The 17,609-nt window shown below is 40.6% G+C and overlaps 1 protein-coding gene across 1 annotated transcript in view; it reads left to right on the top strand.

The window, feature by feature from the left end:
• The window catches only part of LOC140730120 (calpain-2 catalytic subunit-like), a 117,964-nt gene that overhangs the window by 91,984 nt on the left and 8,371 nt on the right, over nt 1-17,609 (top strand). Inside the window, exon 13 of the mRNA XM_073050256.1 lies at nt 9,462-9,520. Coding sequence (XP_072906357.1) covers nt 9,462-9,520 — 59 coding nt within the window. The remainder of the gene's footprint in view (nt 1-9,461; nt 9,521-17,609) is intronic.

Genomic DNA, 17,609 nt, shown 5'->3' with positions numbered 1-17,609 from the left:
TCACATTCCAAATCGTGGTGTTCCACATGCAGTAATGCAGAGAATGGTCACCTGATGTGATTTAATACAATAGGTACTAATCCTTGTGAACAATAAAATCAGAATTAGGTTTATTATCACCAGCATGTGTCGTGAAATTTGTTAACTTAGCAGCTGCAGTTCAATGCGATACATAATGTCGAAGAAGAAGAAATAAATAAATTGCAGTACACATATTGAATAGATTAAAAATCATGCAAAAAACACAAATAATCCATTTTAAAAGTGAGGTAGAGTATGCATTATGATCAGAGATTAAGGGAGCTAGGGCTTGACTCTTTGATGAGAGGAGACATGATAGAGGAATACAAGATATTAAGAGGAATAGATAGAGTGGACAGCCAGTGCCTCTTCCCCAGGGCACCACTGCTCAGTAGAAGAGGACATGGCTTTAAGGTAAGGGGTGGAAAGTTCAAGGGGGATATTAGAGGAAGGTTTTTTACTCAGAGAGTGGTTGGTGCGTGGAATGCACTGCCTGAGTCAGTGGTTGAGGCAGATACACTAGTGAAATTTAAGAGATTACTAGACGGGTATATGGAGGAATTTAAGGTGGGAAGTTATATGGGAAGCAGGGTTTAAGGGTTGGTAAAACATTGTGGGATGAAGGGCCTGTACTGTGCTGTTTTATTCTATGTTCTATGTAGTGTTCACAGGTTCAATGTCCATTTAGGATTCAGATGGCGGAGGGGAAGAAGCTGTTCCTGAATCACTGAGTGTGTGCCTTTAGGCTTCTGTACCTCCTACCTGATGGTAACAGTGAGGAAAAAGGCATGCCCTGGGTGCTGGAGGTCCTTAATAGTGAACTCTGCCTTTCTGAGACACCACTCCTTGTAGGCTAGTACCCACGATGGAACTGACTAAATTTACTACCCTCTGCAGCTTCTTTCAGTCCTGTGCAGTAGCCCCTGCCCACGACCATACCAGACCAGGTGCAGCCTGTCAGAATGCTCTCCATGGTATATATATAGAAGTTTTTGAGTGTATTTGTTGACATACCAAATCTCTTCACACTCCTAATGAAGTATAGTCACTATCTTGCCTTCTTTATAATTGCATTGTTATGTTGGGTCCAGGTTAGGTCCTCAGACATCTTGAAAAAGCTCACTCTCTCCACTTCTGATCCCTCTATGAGGATTGGTATGTGCTCCTTCATCTTACCCTTCCTGAAGCCCACAATCAGCTCTTTCATCTTACTGACATTGAGTGCCAGGTTGTTGCTGTGGCACCACTCCACTAGGTGGCATATCACGCTCCTGTATGCCCTCTCGTGTCTATCTGAGATTCTACCAACAATGGTTGTATCGATAGCAAATTTATAGATGGTATTTGAGCTATGCCTAGTCACACAGTCATGGGTATAGAGAGAGTAGAGCAGTGGGCTAAGTGAAGAGGAGGTGTTATCACCAATCCACAAAGATTGTGGTTTTCCAGTTAGGAAGTCAAGGATCCAATTGCAGAGGGAGGTACAAAGGCCCAGGTTCTCAATCAGGATTATGGGAATAGGTTTCGATAAGTACATTTAATTTCAGAGAAATGTATACAATATACATCCTGAAATTCTTTTTCTTAGCAAACATCCATAAAAGCAGAGGACTGCCTTAAAAGAATGAATGGCAGTTAAATGTTAGAACCCCAAAGCCCCACCAGCCTCCCCCTCCCACACAAGGCACGACCGCTCCCCTTTCCCCACCAGCAAAATAAGCATAGGTGCCCCCCCACCACCCCGAACACTCAAGCATGCAGCAAAGTGTCAATAAGACACAGACTTGCAGTACCCCAAAGACTATTTGTTCACCTGGGATTCGACATACCACAGGCTCTCTTTCACCCTAATAAGGGAAAAAGAAGTGTCCCCGTTTCACAGCGAGAGGGGAGACATAAAAAACAACTCACTGAATTATGATGTTACAAGTCCATTGCGTTGCTTTATTCGAGCTCTAGAAACATAGAAAACCTACAGCACAATACAGGCCCTTCAGGCCACAATGTTGTGCCAAGCATGTACCTACTTAGAAATGACTTAGGGTTACCCATAGTCTTCTATTTTTCTAACCCTCATGTACCTATCCAGGAGTCTCTAAAAAGACCCTATCATATCCACCTCCACCACTGTCGACAGCAGCCCATTCCATGCACTCACCACTCTCTGTGTAAAAAAAACTTAACACTGACATCTCCTCTGTAACTACTCCCAAGCACCTTAAAACTGTGCCCTCTCATGCTAGCCATTTCAGCCCTGGGAAAAAGTCTCCGACTATCCACATGCTCAATGCCTCTCATCATCTTACACACCTCTATCAGGGCACCTCTCATCCTCCACCATGCCAAGGAGAAAAGGCCGAGTTCACTCAACCTATTCTCATAAGGCATGTTCCCCAATCCAGGTAATATCCTTGTAAATCTCCTCAGCACCCTTTCTAAGTGGGACCTGTCCAGGGTCCTATATAGCTGTAACATTACCTCTCAGCTCTTGAACTCAATTGCACAGTTGATGAAGGCCAATGCACCGTATGCCCTCTTAACCTCAGAATCAACCTGCACAACAGCCTTGAGTGTCCTATGGACTCAGACTCCAAGATCCCTCTGATCCTCCACACTGCCAAGAGTCTTACCATTAATATTATATTCTGCCATCATATTTGACCTACTAAAATGAACCACCTCACACTTATCTGGGTTGAACTCCATCTGCCACCTTTCAGCCCAGTTTTACATCCTATTGCTGTCTCGCTGTAACCTCTGACAGCCCTCCACACTATCTACAATACCCCCAACCTTTGTGTCATCAGCAAATTTACTAACCCATCCCTCCACTTCTTCATCCAGATCATTTATAAAAATCACAAAGAGAAGGGGTCCCAGAACATATCCCTGAGGCACACCACTGGTCAACGACCTCCATGCAGAATATGACCCGTCTACAACCAATCTTTGCCTTTTGTGAGCAAGCCAATTTTGGATCCCCAAAACAAGGTCCCCTTGGATCCCATGCCTCCTTATTTTCTCAATAAGGCTTGCATGGGGTACCTTATCAAATGCCTTGCTGAAATCCATATATACTACATCTACTGCTTTACCTTCATCAATGTGTTTAGTCACATCCTGAAGAAATTCAATCAGCCTCATAAGGCATGACCTGCCTTTGACAAAGCAATGCTGACTATTCCTAAACATATTATGCCTCTCCAAATGTTCATAAATCCTGCTGCTCAGGATCTTTTCCATCAACTTACCAACCACTGAAGTAAGACTCACTGGTCTATAATTTCTTGGGCTATCTCTACTCCCTTTCTTGAATATGGGAACAACATCTGCAATCCTCCGGAACCTCTCTTGCCCCATTGATGATGCAAAGATCATCGTCAGAGGCTCAACAATCTGCTCCCTCGCCTCCCACAGTAGCCTAGGGTGTATCTCATCCGGTCCCAGAGATTTATCCAACTTGATGCTTTCCAAAAGCTTCAGCACATCCTCTTTCTTAATGTCTATATGCCCAATCTTTTCAATCCTCTGTAAGTCATCCCTACAATGACCAAGATCCTTTTCTGTAGTGATTACTGGAGCAAAGTATTTATTAAGTACCTCTGCTATCTCCTCCGGTTCCATACACATTTTTCCACTGTCACACTTCATTGGTCCTATTCTCTCACATCTTATCCTCTTGCTTTTCACATACCTGTAGAATGCCTTGGAGTTTTCCCTAATCCTGCATGCCGAGGCCTTCTCATGGCACCTGCTGGCTCCTAATTTCATTTTTAAACTCCTTCCTGCTAGCCTTATAATCTTCTAGATCTCTATCTTTACCTAGTTTTTTGAATCTTTCGTAAGCTTTTCTTTTCTTCTTGACTAGATTTTCAACAGCCTTTGTACACCACGGTTCCTGTATCCTACCATCATTTCCCTGTCTCATTGGAACATACCTATGCAGAACGCCACACAAATATCCCCGAACATTTGCCACATTACTGCCATACATTTCCCTGAGGACATCTGTTCCCAATTTATGCTTCCAAGTTCCTGCCTGATAGCTTCATATTTCTTCTTACTCCAATTAAACACTTTCCTAACTTGTCTGTTCCTATCCCTCTCCAACGCTATGGTAAAAGAGATAGAATTGTGATCACTATCTCCAAAATGCTCTCCCACTGAGAGACCTGATACCTGACCAGTTCATTTCCCAATACCAGATCAAGTACAGCCTCTCCTCTTGTAGGCTTATCTACATATTAAGCCAGGAAACCTTCCTGAACACACCTAACAAACTCACCACCCCATTTAAACCACTTGCTCTAGGGAGATGCCAATCAATATTTGGGAAATTTAAAATCTCCCACCATGACAATCCTGTTACTATTACACCTTTCCAGAATCTGTCTCCCTATCTGCTCCTCGATATCTCTGTTACTATTGGGTGGTCTATAAAAACACCCAGTAGAGTTATTGACCTCTTCCTGTTTCTAACTTCCACCCACAGAGACTCAGTAGACAATCCCTCCATGACTTCCACCTTTTCTGCAGCCGTGACACTATCTCTGATCAGCAGTGCCATGCCCCCACCTCCTTTGCTTACCACCCTGTCCTTTCTGAAACATCTAAAGCCTGCCACTCGAAGTAACCATTCCTGCCCCTGAGCCATCCAAGTCTCTGTAACGGCCACAATATCATAGCTCCAAGTACTGATCCACGCTCTAAGCTCATCCGCTTTGTTCATGATGCTTCTTGCATTAAAATAGGCACATCTCAAACCATTGATCTGAGCACATCCCTTCTCTGTCACCTGCCTATCCTCCCTCTCGCACTGTCTCCAAGTTTTCTCTATTTGTGAGCCAACCGCCCTTCCTCACTCTTCAGTTCAGTTCCCACCCCCCAGTAATTCTAGTTTAAACTCTTCCCAGTAGCCTTAGCAAACCTCCCTGCCAGGTTGTTGGTCCCCCTCAGATTCAAGTGCAACCTGTCCTTTTTGACAGATCACATCTGCCCCAAAAGATGTCCCAATGATTCAGACATCTGAATCCCCGTCCCCTGTTCCAGTCCCTCAGCCATGCATTATCCTCCACCTCACTCTATTCCTATACTCATGGTCACTTGGCACAGGCAATAATCCCGAGATTACTACCTTTGAGGTCCTGCTTCTCAACTTCATTTCTAACTCCTTGTAGTTTTGTTTACAGGACCTTCTCTCGTTTCCTAACTAAGTTGTTGGTACCAATATGTACCACGACCTCTGGCTGTTCTCTTTCCCACTTCAGGATATCATGGACATGATCAGAAACATCTAGGATCCCAGCACCTGGGAGGCAAACTACCATCCGCATTAAAAAAAAGAAAAGAAAGATTGGGCAGTCTATTTGAGGATAAAATTTACAAAAAAGAGAAGGGAAAAAACATCCTTCCAGTCACCTCTGAACCTTCACGGATAAGGATTTTCCCCAAAGAGAATAAAGAAAAATAAATAAATAAAAAATAAATTAAATCATATGAAAATATTGAATAAAGGATCTCCAGACTTGCTCAGAATTAAAAGATGTATCAAACGTCCGGCTTCTAATTTTCTCCAAGCTTAAACATGACATAATGGAGGAGAGCCAATAGAAAACAGTAGGCAGATTAGATTCTTTCCAGTATAACAAGATAGCTCTCCTAGCCAGTAAAGTTAAAAAGGCTATCACATGTTGAGCGGAAGCAGATACTCTACCTACTTCCTCTGGAATAATCCCAAAAATTGCCGTAAGTGAATTGGGTTGAACATCCACATCTATAACTTTAGGTAGTGTTCTAAATACATCTCTCCAAAAATTATTTAAGCTTACACAGGACCAAAACATATGAGTTAGAGTAGCCACCTCTATGTTACATCTGTCACAAATAGGGCTTATATTAGGAAATATATGCGCCAATTTATCTTTAGACATATGGGCCCTATGTACTATCTTAAACTGAATTAAGGAATGGCGTGCACAGATAGATGAATTATTAACTAGATAATAAATTTTACTCCATTGATCATCTGAAAGTGAATGCTGAAGTTCTATTTCCCAAGTGCGTTGAACCTTATCATTAGGTGACATGCGAGCATTCATTAACTGTTTATAAATGATAGTCATTAATCGTTTTTGAAATGGTTTAAGCTGAAAGATAGCATAAGCCAAATTTGAAGAATAGGCCAAGGGATAATTCGGTAAAAAAATCACGTAAAAAATTCCTAACCTGTAAGTATCTAAAAAAATGTGTTAGAGATATTATATTTATCCATTAACTGCAAAAAAGACATTAAACAATCCTGTAAGAACAAATCTAAAAAAAAATTTATTCCCTTAGTTTTCCATATTAAAAAAGCCTTATCCAGAGTTGATGGTTTAAAAAAATAAGAATAAATATTACTAGAGAGTAAAAAATTATTTAATTCAAAAAATCTACGAAACTTAAACCAGATTTTTAAAGTATGTTTAATGATAGGGTTGAGAGCTTGTCTACCTATTCTGAAGAACGAAAAAGGAAGGGGAGCTCCTAATAAAGAAGCATCCCAGGCCAAAATTAAACCTCTTCAAAATCTGAAACCTGAAATAAATAAGGCCACTTGACCCTATCAAAGGCTTTCTCTGCAAGGGGAATCAATGATATTTAACAATCTTCGAATATTAAAATGTGAGTACCTATTTTTAATAAATCCTGCTTGATCATTTGAGATAACATTAGGCAAAATATTCTCAAGTCTATTAGCTGGAATCTTGGAGAAAATTTTAAAATCTACATTCAATAAAGAAATAGGTCTATAGGATACACATTCCAGTGGGTCTTTTCCTTTTTTAAGAATCAATGAAATTAATGCCTCATAAAAAGTTTTTGGGAGGTTCCCAGAGGATATAGAATCGGTAAATGTTTGATGAAGTTGTGGTATAAGCATTTCATGAAAAGTCTTGTAAAATTTTACTGTATAACCATCAGGTCCTGGAGCTTTCCCTAACTGCATAGAGGATATAGCCTTGGCTATCTCCTCTTGTTTAATGGGTGCATCTAATATATCAACATCTTGAGTCGAAATTTGAGGTATATTTAACTTTTGCAAAAATCTATTCATAGTAATTGTATTATCAGAGAATTCAGATTTATAAAGATTAGAAGTCCATAAATATCTTATTAATTTCAAAAGGATCTAAAGTTTCAATTCTATCTGGTCTACGAATTTTTTAAATCTGTCTTCTGACCATCTCAGCCTTTAACTGACCCGCCAAAAGCTTAGCAGATTTTTCCCCATGTATATAAAATAAACTTTTGGATTTAAAAATTTACTGTTCAATGGGAAAGGTCAGAAGCAAATCATACTGTGATTGAAGTTCAACCCTTTCTTTGTATAGGTCCTCAGTAGGTTTAACTGAATACGCTTTATCTATCTCTTTAATTTTATTAATAAGCACTGACAATTCTGCTTTAGTTTTCTTTCTCAAAGCTGCTGAATATGAGATTATCTGTCCCCTAAGAAAATATTTCAATGTGTCCCATATAACCAGGTTTGACATTCCTTCAGTTGTATTAAATTTAAAAAATATCAAAATTAGCTCCTTAATAAAACTAACAAAAGCTGGATCATGTAACAGTACGGGATTCAGTCTCCACTGTGACATTTTCAAGAGGCTATCCGAAAGCTTCAGGGTTAACTTTAAAGGCGCGTGATCTGAGAGCGCAATGTCATACGCACAGTCAACAACGGAATATAACAAACTTGTATCTAAAAAAAGTAATCAATTCGAGAATACTTATGATGAACATGTGAGAAAAAATAGAAATCTTTATCATTGGGGTATTTATCTCTCTAGATATCGACCAGGCCATACTCTAATAAAAAAGAATTAATACAGGCCGCCACTTTATTAGGAAGCAATGGATTGGTTGGTGACCTGTCAATCGCCGGATTTAAACAACAATTGAAGTCACCACCCCTGATCAACTTATATTCATTCAAATTCGGTAGCTCAGAAAAAAGTTTCTTAAAAAAATCAGAATTATCTACATTGGGTGCGTATACACACACCAGAGCTACCTTTTGCTCACAAGATAAACCAGTAACAATTAAATATCTTCCAGTCGAATCAGTAGTAGTATTAAAGTGTACGAAAGGGATTTTGGGGCTAAGAAATATAGAAACGCCTCTTATCTTACTATCCGCCAGCGAATGGTACAAAGGTCCTTTCCAAAATTGGAAAGTTATTGTTCAGGAGGGCAGCCACAGGGATACTCCCTAGTATCTGACTCTTGCCCTTCCCTTTCCTGACTGTTACCCACTTATCTGTCTCCCGAGGCCTCGGTGTGATTACTTGCCTATAGCTCCTCTCTATCACCTCCTTACTTTCTCTGACCAGACGAAGGTCATTGAGCTGCATCTCCAGTTCCCTAACATGGTCCCTAAGGAGCTGCCGTTGGTGCAGATGTGGCCGACCGGGAGGCTGGGAAATTTCTGGACTTCCCACATCTGTCACGCAGCACAGAACACCAGTCTCACAGACATACTTCCTGTTTCTATTCTTCACAGTAACCCACCTCGCCTTGACCCATTTGTGGTAAACTATGTATACCTGTCTGGACACGCCCCTCTGCTGGCTGCTCCTGCGGCTCCTCCCACAGGCCCCTGCATAAAGGCGATTGGGGCACTGCTCCTCCCTCAGTCTTCGAGATGTCGTGCTCCCTTTTGCTGTTAATAAAAGCCTATCTTTCACTTCCAGTCTCTGAGAGTTATTGATGGTGCATCACCATTATCACCGAAGCCCCATTGAGCCAAAGCCCTCCTAATCTGTCTGCCTCTACTCCATTGCCCACTCCTCTCGCGCACACTCTGTCTCCTTTTAAACGCTTCGCGCTGGTCCACGTGCTTGCGCAGTCATCCCTCAAACAAACCGCTGAAGAAAAATCTCCAGAGCCACGAAAGTCCAGCACCCTGAAGGCCACGTCCCTGGGATATCGAAAAGCAGCTGATCGTGAGGCCCTGAGAGCGGGTCCCATTCCCGCTAAGAACCAAAGACAGTGTAACTCCAGGTCAGGGACTTCAAAAGAACCTTGAAAGGGGAAAAAAGGGACATCAAAGATAGAAATAGAGCTGTTTCTGAAGATGCAAGCAAAGGAGTTGCTGTTTAGCACCATCATCCCAAGCTCTGCCCTTCGAGCAATAGCTGCATTCCTTCATTATTCAAGTGGTTACAAGTAAACTACATCGAATCTCCTAAACTAAAATTAATCATGTTCAATCTGAATACAGCTTTAGGTAAAAGTTTTCATTCCAAAGTAATTTCCTAATAGTGATCTTATCCTCTTTAGTTGGTATATTCATTTACACTGTTGTGGACGGCAAATATTTAAGATCCACATTCTATGAAACAAAAAATGAGATAAAAGGCAATACTTAAACTGTTACATTCCTGTTTTTTTTTCAGAAATGTTTAAACAATTAGACCCGGATGATAAAAGAGAAACAGGGCTTGATATAAATCAGGTTAGTATCCAATACTACATATTACGACAGTGCCAACTCTCCATGAATATCCTGTACTATCCGAATGCAGCATGTTTTGAATATTCCATATAGAATTTCTGGAGCAGTGTGTGGAGATGAAGTAGCCACCAACACTATACGTTAGAAATTCTGTAACAGCATATTTTAAATACTCTGAGTATTGCATTTATCCATTTCTAGCACTATTCAATGCTTTCCCTATTTTCCGGAGGATATTGAAACAGAATTAAAGTTAATGAAACAAGATCAACTACTTTTGTGATTGTTAACTGAGATTCAAGTTCTTGATCCCTGAACTTCCCTGTGAAATCTGCAAACTATGGGAGTGTGTATTTGAAAAACCTTTCATTATGAACATTTCACTATCATCTATCAAACGAGGGATAGGAGTTATGGAGACTTTGTTAGGCAGTAAAGGAGGTGCAATCGTCCCAAATTCCCGTTCATCCTGGAGGGCCATTTCTCTGAACTTGCATCCACAACCACGAGGGCTTCCTGCAGCAACAAGGGTAAAGCTAGAGAATAATTAATAAGGTATGAATCAGTTTAAAGAAAGACATCCAGTGAGATTTTACAGGCTAAACAAGAAATGTTCATCCCTCAAGGTAAACAATGGATTTTCACTTAATGTAGAGTCTCTACCAAACAGAGATGTTATATTTTAATATACACTCCAGGATTAGCAGTCAAAGTTGATAAATGGATAATACCCCACAGATAAGGAGGTCAAGAACTGAAGTAAAATGTTCAGCATTCCCAAAAGATTGAAACTAATTAATATAAATGAGTGTTACCCCACCAATACTTGCATCTGTGTGTTCAATTACAAATTTCCTGTTAATCCTGGAAGGCGAAAACACAAAAGATCTGCGATATCTGTTATCTGAAAAAAATATTCAGCTGACACTCATTATACACACTTATCTACAAAGGGCAACAGTTAGCCTCTGATCTGAGGCAAAATGCCAATTCTACTACAATAAATGGAACAATGCCAACATGATTTTTTCAATGTCATTCAGCAAAATCTCTCAGCCATATCTGGTAGAAAACTTGTTTTTACCTGGCTGAAGGGATATGACCACCTGAACTTCATGTTTCTCTTTTATTTACTATTTTCCTTGTGCTGTTGCTCCCAAATAAATTGCCTTCATCTCTTTAAATTTTGGCACTTATTTTCCACAGAGGTTAATAAATTATAAAGCCATAAGACATAGGAGCAGAATTAGGCCATTAGGCCTATCAAGTCTGGTCAACTGTTTTATCAATTCTGACCACTTCCCTCTCGGCCCCATTCTCTTGCCTTCTCTCCATAGTACTTTATCTCCTGACTATTCAAGAACCTATTAACCTCTGCCTAAAATATATCCAAAGACTTGGCCTCCATAGCCACCTCTGGCAACAAATTCCACAGATTCAGCACTTTCTGGCTTAAGAAATTCCTCCTCATCTCCATTCTAAATGAACATCCCTCTAATCTGAGGGATGAACTCCCTCACTATGGGAAGCATCCTCTATCGATCGACAATTGATAGGTTTCAATGAGATCTCCCCTTTCTTCTGAATTCCAGTGAGTACAGGCCCAGAGACATCAAATGCTCCTCTGATAAGTCTTTTATCCTGAAATCATTTTTGTGATCCTCCTTTGAATCCTCTCTAATGTCAGCACATCCTTCCTAAGATACTAGATCCAAAACTGTTCATAATACTCCGTGAGGCGCGTGGCCTAGTGGGCAAGGCATCAGACTAGTAACCTGAAGGTCACTGGTTTGAGCCTCAGCTGAGGCAGTGTGTTTGTGTCCTTGAGCAAGACACTTAACAACACATTGCTCTGCGAAGTCACCGGTGCCAAGCTGCATGGGTCCTAGTGCCCTTCCATTGGACGACATCGGTGGCGTGGAGAGGGGAAGGCCTGCAGCTTGGGCAACTGCCAGTCTCCCATACAACCCTGCCCAGGCCTGCGCCCTGGAAACTCCAGGCGCAGATCCATGGTCTCTCGAGACCGACAGATGCCACCATTCACTCCGTGAGGTCACAACAGTGCCTTATAAAGCCTCAACATTACAGTTTTGCTTTTATATTCTAGTCCTCTCCAAGTAAATGCTAACATCACATTTGCCTTCCTCATCACAGAGTCAACCTGCAAACTTCATGATTCCTTTGCACCTCAGATTTTTGACTTTTTTTCTTTCCATTAAGAAAATAGTCTCCGCTTTTATCTCTGCTACTGAAGTGCATGACCATACACTTCCTAACACTGTATTCCATCAGCCACTTCTTTGCCTGCTCTCCCAATCTGTCTACGTCCATCTGTAGCCTCTCTGCCTACTCAACATTACCTGACTCCTCCCCAAACCCACCTATCTACATATTGTCCACAAACTTGGCCACAAAGCTATCAATTCCATCATCCAGATTATTGACATATAATAGAAAAGGAAGGAGTCCCAACACAGGCCCCTGTGAAACACCACAAGTCACTGGCAGCCAACCCAAAAAGACTCCCTTTATTCCCATTCTTTGCCTCCTGCCAATCAGCCAATGCTCTATCCATGATAGTATCTTTCCTGTAATACCATGGGCTTTTAACTTGTTAAGCAGCCTCCAAGTACACAACATCCACCAATTTTCCTTTGTCTCCTTCCCAACCACTGAGGTCAAACAAACTGGCCTATAATTTCCTTCCTTCTGCCTCTCTCCCTTCTTGAAGAGTGGAGTAACATATGCAATTTTTCTGTCCTCTGGAACATTACAGAATCTATTGATTTTTGAAAGATCATTTCAGATGCCTCTGCAATCTCTTCAGCTATCTCTTTCAGAACCCTGGAGTGTAGAACATCTGGTCCAGGAGATTTATCTACCATTAGACCTTTTAATTTCTTAAGCACCATCTCCCGAGAAATAGCAACTACACTTGCTTCTGCCCCCAACACTCTCAAACTGCAGGCTTACTGTTATTGCTTCTACCATGAAGGTTGATGCGAAATACTTGCTCAGTTTGTCCATCATTTCCTTGTCCCCAATTACTACCTCTCCAGTATCATTTTCCAGAGGTCCAATATCTACTCTCACCTCTCTTTTACTCTTTAAATATCTGAAGAAACTTCTGGTATCCTCTTTAATATTATTGTCTAGCTTACCTTTGTATTCCATCTTTTCCTTCTTTGTGACTTTTTAGTTTCCTTTTGTTGGTTTTTAAAAGCTTCCCAGTCCTCTAACATCCCACTGTTTTTTCTCTATTATATGCCCTCTCTTTGGCTTTTATGTTGGCAATGACTTCCCTTGTCAGCCACAGTTGTATCACCCTGATTTTAGACTACCACTTCTTTGTTGGGATGTATCTATCCTGACGCTTCCAAATTGCTCACTAAAACTCCAGCCATTGGTGGTCTGCCATCGTGCCTGCTAGTGTCCCCTTCCAATCAATTTAGGCCAGCTCCGCTGTCATGCCTCTGTAACTCCCTTTAGTCTACTGTAATACCAATACATCTGATTTTAGCTACTCCTTCTCAGATTGAAAGGTTAATTCTATCATATTATGATCACAGTTCCATGTGGGTTCTTTTACCATAAACTCTCTAATCAATTCCTGATTATTGTATAATACCCAATCTAGAACAGCTGATCCCCTAGTGTGCTCAACCATGAGTCATTCTAAAAGTTATCTTCTAGGCATTCTACAAAATCCCCCTCTTGGAACCCAGCAACAACCTGATTTTCCCAATCTAGCTGCATATTGAAATCCCCTATAACTATTGTAATATTGCCTATTTAGCATACATTTCTTATCTCCCATTGTAATTTGCAGCCCACATCTTTGCCACTGTTCGGAGGCCTGTGTACTGTATAACTCCCATCAGAGTCGTTTTACCCTTGCAGTTTCTGAACTCTATCCATAATGATTCTACACCTTTTAATTCTGTCACCTCTTTCTAATGAATTGATTTCATTTTTTTACCACCAGATCCACCCCACCCACTCTGCCTACTATGTGTTCTTTAGATACAATGTATATCCTTGGATATGAAGCTACCAGCTATAATCTTCTTTCCGCCTCAATTCAGTGATGCCCACAACGTCATGCGCCAATCTGTAACTGCTACAAGTTCATCAGTCTTATTCTGTATACTGTGTGCTTTCAAATATAACACCTTCAGACCTGTATTCATCACCCTTTTCAGTTTTGACCCTTTTTACATTGCAATTCATCCTGTTGACTGCAATTTTGCCCTATCATCAGCCAGACCTTGCTAGCAGTCTCACCGCACACTGCCTCTGTTTGTAAACCAACAACCCCATTCTCAGCCACATCATTTTGGTTCCATTTTGGTTCCAAATTAGTTAATACCCTTCCAAACAGTTCTAGCAAACATGCCCACAAGGATATTAGTCCCCCTTGTATTCAGGTGTAACCTCTCCCTTTTGTACAGGTCATACATTCCCCAGAAGAGGTCCCAATGATCTGTAAAGCTGGGCCATACCCCCTGCTCCAGTTCCTCAGCCACGCATTTATCTGCCAGAAGCTCCCAATCTTGCCCTCACTGGCACGTGACACAAGGATCAATCCAGGCATTACCACCATGCTTTTAGCTTTCTACCTATCATCCTAAAATCTCTCTTCAGGATCTCCTCACCTTTCCTACCCATGTCATTGGTGCCAATATGTACCAAGACTTCTGGCTGCTCACCCTCCCCCTTTAGAATGCCACAGACCTGATCGGAAACATCCCTGACTCTGGTAGCTGGGAGCCAACATACCGTCTGGGTGTCTCTATGGCATCCACAGAATCTTGTCTCTATTTCCCTTATTTTGGAATCTCCTATCACCACTGCAGTCCTCTTCACCTCTCTTCAGAGCCTCAGCACCAGACTTAATGCTAAAGACCCAGTCAGTGTGGCTCCCCCCAGTCAGTTGTCCTCCTCAATAGTATCCAAAATTGTATACTTATTATTGAGGGGAATGGCCACAGGGTACGCTGTACTGACTGCCCATTTCTCTTTCTTCCCCTATCAGTCACCTGGTTATCTGGTCCCTGCAACCTAGGGGTGACTACCCCTCCGTGGCTTCTATCAGTTCCTCCATCTCCTGTATGAGTCAAAAGTTGCTAAGCTAGAGCTCTAGTTCCTTAACATGTTTCTGAGGAGCTGCAACTCTGTTCACCTGGTGCAGATATGGTTATCTAGGAGGCTGCAGGTCTCCCAGAATTCTCACATCTCACACACAGAACAAAACACAGCCCCTGGAGTCATTCTCACTGCACTGTGCCCTAACCGATGAGAAATGAAGAATAAAGGAGAAGAGGAAGAAGAAACTTACTTAATACTTTCTTCGCCCAACCCTGATTTCACCAAAGCCTGATCAGTCAAAGCCTCTCTAACACTGGGCCACTCACACAATGGCCACTCCTCTTCCCCCTGCCTTATTTTTATTCACCCTTTCTAATTAATCCTGTTCACTGATTTGGTACAGTCCAAACAAATTATTTTAATTTCTCTTTCCACAGTGGCTGTGTCTGATACTGACCTAAGATGCTGCTACGTTACAAGAAGGCAGTCTTCAATCAATCACCAGATACTACAGTGGACATCTCTGAACTTTAAAGGAATAACATGAGAACTAAAATAATTACATTAATTGGATATCATGAATGGGCATAGAATGAAGGGAATAGGGGTCTGATTTTGTTAGTGTATTGCTATCCTGTCTATTATTTTAAGGTGAATTGCTACACAGCAATGTGGGAATCAAAACTATTTCAATCCAGATCATATTTAGCATCAATATTCCTGAAAGACATCTTAAATTAGTTACACATCTTATATTTACAGCAGCCACATTGTATCAGTGATTTACTAATGATTATTACCTTTTTTAAGAATGTCCAAATATTCAAAAATCAGCAAATCCTTTCTTTAAGTCTATAAATGTGGCACAAGTAGATCACAACCACGGTAATCAGAGAATTGTGTTTTGGAATCTTAGTTTATGAAACAAATATAATATTCAAATGGAACTGGCCTTTTACATTTAGAAGCTGTTTGTTTTGTGCTATACTGCAATAGAAATGTTTTCCCAATTGATTATTGAAAAAAATGCAGAAAACTAATTTAATTTCCATTAAATTGCTGGATGCTTTTGGTACAGGCATTTAATACAAATCAAAATATGCTTCAAATTTTAAAAACTGCTTTTATCTGCACAATTGTATCTGAAATTAAATACAGAATATGGGTAACTTTGATTCCTTTGTTTGACTTGAGTCTTCTGTAAAAAATTACCAAATACTCTCCGCCAATAGTGGTCAATCAACACAATACACCAATATCATTAAAACTGTTACTATGTCCACACAGCTCCAGATAAGTTTATTTTAAGGAATATTATGTACATCTCAATGGAACGGGATAGAAATCCTGTTCACATTATATAAACAGGAGCATGTGGAGACCATCTGGCTGCTCCAACCCAGCCTGTACCCATATCCAGATGTCTAACTACATTTACCTTTATTTTTTGACCAGACCTGGTGACTACCCTAGAGAGCTGTGGAGGCTCTGAGAATCTAAACAGTCTTTATCCTCCAAGCAAAACAGGTTCTTCTCAGCTCAGTCCTAGATGCCCTAATCCTTATAGTGAGAATGTGATCTTTGGCCCTACATTCCTCAGTCAGAGGGCGATCTCAATTTCTAAACTCTAGAAGCACGATCTCCTCAGTCCTTGTTCAAACAACACATGCAACCTGGAATCAAACCATGGTGAGTACATCCTTAAAACTGTACACAATGCTTAAAATTAGAGTCTCACCACCTGTTACACCTGCATGTTGGCCTTTATTGATGTATGTACAACCATTATACAGGTGACTTTGAACATCAGGAGTACACAATTCAATGAATATTCTACATTACAGAACACTAAAACAGATAAATCTTCACATTTTCACATATTCCATCTGCCAAGTTCTGTCCAGTCATTCATTTTTTTCTCCATCGCTGGCAAAGCTGTTCACAGCTTCTGTACTCACTATCCCAACTAGTTTAGCAATGCCAGCAAGGTTGAACGTGTGACGTTTGTTCCCTTCAGCCAAATTGCTGATCTAGATTATGAATCGAGCCTATTTGTTGTGTATACATTATCAACCTGCTGCTTCTCCATTCACACCACCTACAATTACTTCAATCAATATAACAAGCCAAGAGCAGTTCCAATGAAACCATGTTTCTCTCTACATCTAACATGTCAAGGCCCCTCAGAAATGTGTATCTATTATGTTACCTTTTATTCTAAACTGAGCATAGGCCCAAATCCTTTGAGGTTTTCCCTGTAATCCAAGGAATTAGCCTTATTTAAACTGCTTTAAATATAAGCATATTCCTCTTTAAACTAAGCCTGAATCTACATTCAGTACTCCAGATGTGGTCTCAATGACTTCCCCACTTTCGTAATTAAGGGCATCTTTCCATTAACCTTCATCATTATTTGTAGCAACCACATGCTAACTTAGTTTGAAGAATGATAGCACTGTACAACATTCTGTATGGTCTTAATTTTTAAACAATATTCTGCTTTTCTATTGTCTCAGAAAATCAGAACTTCATATCACATCACACTCCACCTGTTATTAGTTTTCCCTTCAGGTTTAATCTCTGTGTTCTTTTAAAGACTTACCCTTGTCCCTATTTCATTAGCATACCTATTCACAATACACTCTGCTCCTGTCAATCATAAATGGAAATCTATTCCTGTACCAAGTGGCTAGTTACTGTTTATAAACCTGAAAATGACCTGCTTTCTTTGAGTTATTCAATGAACTGCCCATGCTGTTAGATTACCTCCATTTCCATGAGCTCTTTCCTTGAATAGCAAGCCAAGCTTCAAATGCAGTTTAAGAGTCAAATTGTATGGAGTACCTGCTGCATGTACACATCTGCAAGTACCCAGCTGCCAGCCTACACCATTAGTTAATTCACAGCAAGACAACATGAACTGCATTTTTGATGAGCTGCTGACTGCCTTGTTGTAAATGAAGACTAACACCAAAAACAGTAGGCATTGAGGTAATGGCTC

This window comes from Hemitrygon akajei, chromosome 7, assembly GCF_048418815.1.
Source record: "Hemitrygon akajei chromosome 7, sHemAka1.3, whole genome shotgun sequence".
In the NCBI taxonomy this organism is placed as follows: domain Eukaryota; kingdom Metazoa; phylum Chordata; class Chondrichthyes; order Myliobatiformes; family Dasyatidae; genus Hemitrygon; species Hemitrygon akajei.
The sequence above is the reverse complement of the archived record's forward strand: the minus strand, read 5'-3'. Positions and strand labels throughout refer to the sequence as shown.